The 7,241-nt window shown below is 43.7% G+C and overlaps 1 protein-coding gene across 1 annotated transcript; it reads left to right on the top strand.

The window, feature by feature from the left end:
- Positions 1 to 2,532: 2,532 nt before the first annotated feature.
- LOC146073049 (uncharacterized) lies at positions 2,533 to 5,546 on the top strand. The gene is made up of 3 exons (XM_083180226.1): positions 2,533 to 2,584; positions 3,911 to 4,043; positions 5,229 to 5,546. The coding sequence occupies exons 1-3, from the start codon at positions 2,533 to 2,535 to the stop codon at positions 5,461 to 5,463; spliced, it is 420 nt and encodes a 139-aa protein (XP_083036352.1). The 3' UTR covers positions 5,464 to 5,546.
- Positions 5,547 to 7,241: the final 1,695 nt, after the last annotated feature.

Genomic DNA, 7,241 nt, shown 5'->3' with positions numbered 1-7,241 from the left:
GAATGCAGGAGGGTAGGCAGCTATGCGCTAGGGGCGTGTGGCTGAAATCACATGACGTCAGTGCCACCCCCCTCCCTCTTAGTGAGCCTTGCTGAATCAGGCCCATTATTTCCTATATCAGCACTGCACAAATCCTACTCCCAACTGTCCCGATTTTAGCAGGACAGTCCCACTTTTTGGGGCTGTCTCAATATCTCACCCGCAAGTAGCAATGTTCCATGGTGGTGAGGGAGGGTGGTGCATGGCCAGTCAAGACTGAAACTAGGCATTTTTTCACCCAGGGGCAAGGCAGCAATTTGGCTCCACTCCTTCTCCCCTTCAGCATGCGCATATGGGAATCACAGGGAATGGCATCTTTGTACACAAATGCTTGGATCTGCAATGCTGTCCATGGGCACAGTGGTGCACATGGGGGGGTATATAGTATAGTATATGTATATACTATATACATATGTATATACTATATATATATATATATATATACATATGCGTGTGTCTGATTGCTTGGAGAAAAATCCATGGGTGCCGCCTATTGTACTGGTCTTTATTTATTTACTTTGGCTGGGCACCACGGTGTTTGCTGTTACCCAGTTGGGACAAGGAGGATGCCGGCCTATTGGACTCTATATACTATATATATATATATATATATATATACACACACAGGCCCTATATACAGTATATATATATATATATATATATATACTCAGTATATAGGGCCTAATTCAGGACTTTACGCAAAACTGATGGCTTCCAAACATCTATGATATTTGTCGATTTGCCCATATGAAGCATCTTTACTCTGCACTTGCAGATCTGCAATAAAACAACCAGTGCCCAGTCAGAGTGAAAACCCGCCCTATGCAAGTCTACGCATGACTTGCGAATGGATCTCTGATCTCATGCGACTTGTAAATTAATTTGCAACTCCCTCACCTTCAAATGATTTTCCCAGTCTGTGCAAGTGTGCCTAACTCTGACCCTTCCACAACTGTGTGACAGAATCAGGCTGATTGATGCCAGAGCTCGCATCACCCCCCACCCACCCCTCCCATGAAAACGCCTGGGCATGTCTGTGTTTTTTCTGACACTCCCAGAAAACACACCAGGATTAATACACACGTTTCACCAGCTATAACCCTGACACTACCATCTATAACACCAGAAGACAGCAGGGGTACACCCCCAAACAATGGCTCCATGTCAGTCAGATTGTAAGGGAATTATTAGATTCATTTTGTCGCTGTTTGGCCTCACGCATGCATGCTGCAATCTGTACGCAGTCATTCAATAATCTATAGAATTGCAAATTCTCACAACTTTGAATAACCCACTGTGTTTGGAATGACAGTCGCAACGGCTTCCTACACCGCAATATTATTCACATGCTGGTGCTACTGAGATGAGTAGGGAAGTGGTGGCGGCAGGTAGCGTTACAGAATATGGGATTATTAGCCCCTTTTTTTGTGGCTGTGCCAAGGGCAGTGGCAGACGCAGCTTCACTGTCCCTGGAAGCGTGAATTACACAGCCATCCCAAGTCACCTGAGGGTTTTGGGTCATGGGGTCGACAAGAGGAAGGTCAACATGCATTAGGTCGACCACTGAAGGTCAACATGGGGTTAGGTCGACAGGGTCATTAGGTTGACATGGTCGACATGGGGTTTTTAACTTTTTTTTTTGGGCGACACAGTCAACATGGACACTATGATCTAGGTTGAGCCGGCACATGTCGGCTGAAGAAAAAGTCAACCTTTTGACTGTTGATCTAGCCCATGTTGACCTAATGCATGTGTCGACCTAACCCCATGTCAACCTTCAGTGGTCGACTTAATGCATGATGACCTTCCTCTTGTCGACCTAGTGACCGTATCCCCTCTGTATCACCGTATCAGGAACTTTTAGGTGTTGATAAACAGCAGATGTGCATTTAGCATCCATTTATAAATCTGACCCATAGACTTTATTATTATTATATAGCTTACAGCAGGAATAAAATGATCTGCACTGCAGAACGAGTCCCTGGCAGCTCATTTAAAAAGTTGACAACTATGTGGTTCCTCTACTGTACTTGTTTGTACTCCCAGTGACCTAGCAACTGGAGCTGCTCCCATGAATGGCTTGGTACACACACAAGACTGATCTCACAGACACATTTTACTTCTCAGTAAGTATCAGCAACTATTACTTTATCTTGTTTGTCCTAATATGTTCATATACACATTTTTATTATTTACATTTTGCAGCCATTCATTTGTTACCTATTGATTAATGATGATGGGCCCACTGTACTTATTGCCCATAACATTTGGCCATTTGCTTATTGGATTCTTTGTGACCAGACTTTTATCTTTGTTGCAATGTAGCCCTGAAGAAGGTGCAAATCTCCTGATGAAAGTTCTAACATGAAATAAAGTTGTTTTCTCTGTTATCATCAGTGAGCCATGTAAGCTGCTATCAATGTTCTGTTACCTTCATGTTGCTTATATTATCTATCCATGGATGCATCTATGTTTCTGTTTCTGATAGTAATGATGAATTCTCACCACAGAAAACCACTTATTGATTTCCATGACATCAATGCAGGTAAATATAAATAGAAGTTATAGTTTTTTTTTAAATATATGTATAATTTAGAGAACTCTGCAGGAACTTGATGGGTAGATATAGAGCAAAACATTCAAGGCCAAAGAGGTAAGTTAAAGGATTGGATGTGAGCCAGATAATGAGTCACAGAATTAGGTCATGTCCAGTTATTCACCTCATGCTCTCTGCCCTCTGATGCCTATTTTGGCTATTTTTAGCCATTGCAGTGACTTAATAAATTGGCTTTTGGTGTGTGCAGGGATGGTCTTATCTATATTCTATAAATGGGCCTATACATAGGGCAATTTCAATCGCTTAGAAAATGCCCCTACATCGCTCCGTGTGCAGGAGCCATAGGGATAGCGCTGCACGATTAACCCCTTGAGTGGTAGGTTTTGCTGGGGCAGGACAAACCTACCAGGGCAGGTTTGTCCTGCCCCAGCAAAACCCACCCCAGTTGGAATCCCCCTTCCTCACCTCTGCTCCGGCGTTAGTACGTTGGAGCTTCCCTGCCGCTGCTGTCCCTGCTGCCTCTGTCACATTGTGCAGTGACGTCGGCAGAAGGCTGGGGGATGTTAGAGGCGGCTCGGGTGGACTCGGTACCTGAGCGCTCCCAAGTCCCACCGAGCCGCCCCGAACATCCCTTAAGCCTGCCACCGACGTCATTGCTAATAAAAGTATGGCGGCAGGCGGAAGCGGCTGGGGGATCGGGGTTAGAAGAGCTCTGGCGTGCAATCGCCAGAGCACAGGTGATGGGAGGGTTGGGCGAATGGCTGGGGAAGGGGCTCAAGAGGTGCTGCGCCAGTGGTGCACACCTGGACACCACTGGCGCGCAACCTATTTCATATTTGTGGTATGCCCGGAAATTTTCTGGGACAGCCCGCTGCGGCAGCGCAGCTGATCCCAGAAAATTTCCGGGCATATCACTCAAGGGGTTAATATTCTGCATGCAGGATATATTTAGTGAGATCGCCGGTCAGGGCAAGTGTTCTCAGCTCTGACAGATCGCTCAGCACACATCACTGACATATCGCCGTACAGGGCTGTGTGCTGAGCGATCTTGCTGTGCGATCTGAGCGATCCAGACGGGGGAGGGGGTTAGGCGCCATTCTTTTTTCAGCGGGGTGCAATCTTTGCAGCTTACCCAGTCAACCAGAATCAGGCCCCTAATGTTTTATTTGGTGCTAATTGGATACCCCCATTGTAAAAAAAATATTGACCAAAGAGGTTTAGTAATTACTGTAGGTTTTTTCTATTATTATTTATCTGAATGTTTTCATTATAAGGTTATGTTCCTTTTTTCATTTAACCTGTTTGGTTCCAAAGAGAAGATCAGGAACCCAGGAATTAATCAAAGCAAGGTGGAAATTCTTGAAGAAGAATTAAGAAAAGGCTACCGCCAGGAATCTTTGACACTCAATGCAGTGATGGAGAATATGACACGGCTTTATTTGACACGGTAATGGGCAGAGATTTATGGTGCGCATTATTGGTGGCAGAGAGGGTTACTCGGATCTGGTCACGGCTCCGTGCGCATATGTAGGACCATTCTGCTTGTGTGCACATAGGTCATGCAATGTAGCATGTGGTCTGGCAATGATTGACAGTCTGATGTCATTTTGGGGGGCATGGAGGGGTCAGAGACAGGCTCTGTTTGTGAAAATGGAGGTGTGTCACCACCATTTATTGGGAAGGAAGAGGCCAGGGATCTCCGTGGTAGCACCAAGATTTCTTGGCCTCTGCGACTTGTGGCTTGAGCTGACCCATGGTTGCCACAAACAGCCCCGATTGCGTTGCAGTGATCCGGTGCTGCATTCTAGTACTCAGGTTGGATCAGTACTGCAGCAGGAGGTGTCTACTTATAATAGCCCCATCCTGCCGCATTACCATACTGCACTATAGCGATTCCAATTACATCTGAATCAGGCCCAGAAACTGGTTATTAATACAGTATGTTAAAGGTGCTCTAGAAACAGTAACTTACAACACCAATGCAAATCCGACTGTGATCGGGGGGCAATGCCTCCTTGTAGCAATTTCATTTTTACAGACATATTTTTCAATATTACTTTTACTAAACTAATGTAATTAGTTTATTATGAGTTTGATGCACTAATGGCCAATTGGAGCAGATTCTGCAAAATTTTGCAAACTTTAACTTCCAAAACCTTCAAGTCTCTTCTTTTTTTAGCAATCAGATAATCAGATCACATGCCCCATTCTTGTAATGGAAAATATGATCTGTTTGAATTTACTAAGATAAAAAAAAAAAATAGCGGGGGGAGCCCTGAGATAATAAGGCTATATTCAGCTGGGGCTTGCTAATTTACATTTGCAAAGTGTCCTTTTTCTCTCTGCAGTGGTCGGGTAGATACAAGGGAGATGAGGGCCGTTTCATTTACATTTCCTCTGCCATCACAGCAGCAGGGAGGGAAAAAAGATGCAGAGGGGCTGGGAGGTCCCTCTGAGAGTGGCATCTGCCAGTGGGCGTTTCTGATAGGTCACATCAGATGTGACCATGTCAGGGTAAACCCAGCCTAGTTGCATCTGATGCGTCCACGCAAGGCAAATCAGTCATCACTCACAAATTACGTTCGAACCTGCTGATAGAGATCATTCATGTATTGCTGGTTTTAAGTTGCAGGGTTCAAGAACTGGAAAAAGAACTGCAGAGCACAAAAATTGAAATGGAACAAGTTGAGGAGCAGAAGTGGCAATCTCAGAGAACTCAAACAGAACTTCTACATCACAATTGGGAGCTCATCAGGAAACTACAGCAACTTCGCCAGACTTTGGAGAAACAGCAAGAAAGAAAACAATGGAGACTCCAGACTCAACCTGAGATTACACACTGGAAATTAGTGGACCAGCGCAGGTGACAGCCTATAAAATTATTGGCTTATCCTGAAATATCATTATATTGTAAAAGGAGATTATTTCGTTTTTTTATTGTGAAAACATATATTCTGTGTATTGAAATTCCTAGTTTATTATAATAAACATTTCAAAAACTAGTTTAAGATTGCTACTCTTGCATAACTTGCACACCTCAGGAACACATTCTTTTAAAGGTAGAGCTGTCAGTATATACTTTAGCTGGAAAATTACTGATTTAGTTGAATTCACCATTTAGAGGGAATGAATGCATGGTAATTGGATCTTAACCGCAAATACACTGTCCATCGAGAACTTGAAAAAAATATTAGTGTCTACTGATTATGAGATTGGCATGTACAGTTAGTACCATGAATAGAGGAGGCTGCAGTAGTGCACGCAGGGGGGGTTTCTGAGTACCCAGAAACCCCCCCAAGAGTCTAAGGGCCTAAGGCTGAAAGCTGAGGGTCCCCTCTTTCCATGGGTACAAGAATTTTAAAAATCGGCCCTTGGGAACCGGAGATATCTGACTTCAAATCAGTGGTCCCCATCCAAGCCTGTTAATTGCTCTTCCCAGTCAGATATTTCAGGTTCTGTCTGACTTAGCATTTTACTGAGGGTATATTCCAAAAGCTGGGACTCTCCCCCTTTGAGGGACACTAGTACCTTGTCTCTACTGTTCCCAGAACCAGAGATATCAACCTTCCAGCAGCTGGTTACTGCTCCAGCTCCACACACCTGGTATGTAGTTTCATATACTCATTGGCAGATTGCTCTGCCTCCTGAATTCTGATCCCCTAGTCCCCAATACCATTTGGTAGGTGGGATTCTCTAGTTTTTAATTCCATTACAATCTAATAAATCTATTTCTGGGAACTGGAGATATCTGCAGTCAAGCAAGCTGTCCTCCCACCAGAAAATTATGAATAATAAGCCCACTCCACTACACACCCCTCCTCTGCATATTAAACATCCTCTACCACCCTGGAAGATATGTATCAGGGCCCCTTCATTCAGCCAATGCCCCTTTCTCCCACCTCATCTCCCACCATCTGTGTAGTAAAGGGGTAATTAGTGGAAATTACTGATCCAGGCCCTACATGCTGAGCGGTTGATATAATACCCCCTACCACCTGCGGGACATCAAAGCTTCTGTTTATAGCACCCCCTACCCCGAGAGGATCAGTAGGGGCCCCAATACATTGCTATGCCCAGGGGTCTACACTTCTGTTAAATAAATAAATATATTAAATTATTAATTTATTAAATCTAGGCTGCCAGACTTACAAATACCCCTGTTGGATGGGGAAGGGAGAATGTGGATAGCAGTCGTAAGTTGGAGCCCTTGTTCAGCCCTTTAGTTATTGGGTCTCTATAGGCCTTCGACAAATTTCAAAGTAAAATAAAAGTAAAGTCCAAAGTTTATACACATTTATTGAAAAGTCTCTTATTCCACATAACAGTGGTGGATATTCCAGACCATAAAAAGTTCAATAGTGCATTCCAGGTATTTCATATAATCAAACTGACGTCCCCAATGCGTTTCGTCCCTAAAGGGACTTCATCAGGGGTTCGCAAAATAGAAATAACGGGGGAAATTTACTAAAGGAAATTTGTAAAAAATAGGTGTATTTGTATCCAGAAATACACTTATTTTTGACATTTACTATCCCGAAAATACGGCAATTCGTATTCGTACTGATAGCACATCAATACTAATTCGAATTGCCGTATTTTCGGGATAGTAAATGTCAAAAATAGGTGTATTTCTGGATACATATAC

Source organism: Crinia signifera, chromosome 4 (assembly GCF_055691185.1).
Source record: "Crinia signifera chromosome 4, ASM5569118v1, whole genome shotgun sequence".
Taxonomy (NCBI): Eukaryota; Metazoa; Chordata; class Amphibia; order Anura; family Myobatrachidae; genus Crinia; species Crinia signifera.
Note: the sequence above shows the minus strand (reverse complement) of the source record. Positions and strands in the feature narration are given on the sequence as shown.

Coding starts and splice junctions, on each gene's coding strand:
- LOC146073049 (XM_083180226.1), top strand. CDS start 2,533: ATGAATTCTCACCACAGAAAACCACTTATTGATTTCCATGACATCAAT. Junction 2,585..3,910: donor TTTCCATGACATCAATGCAG/GTAAATATAAAT, acceptor TTGGTTCCAAAG/AGAAGATCAGGAACCCAGGA. Junction 4,044..5,228: donor ACACGGCTTTATTTGACACG/GTAATGGGCAGA, acceptor TTTAAGTTGCAG/GGTTCAAGAACTGGAAAAAG.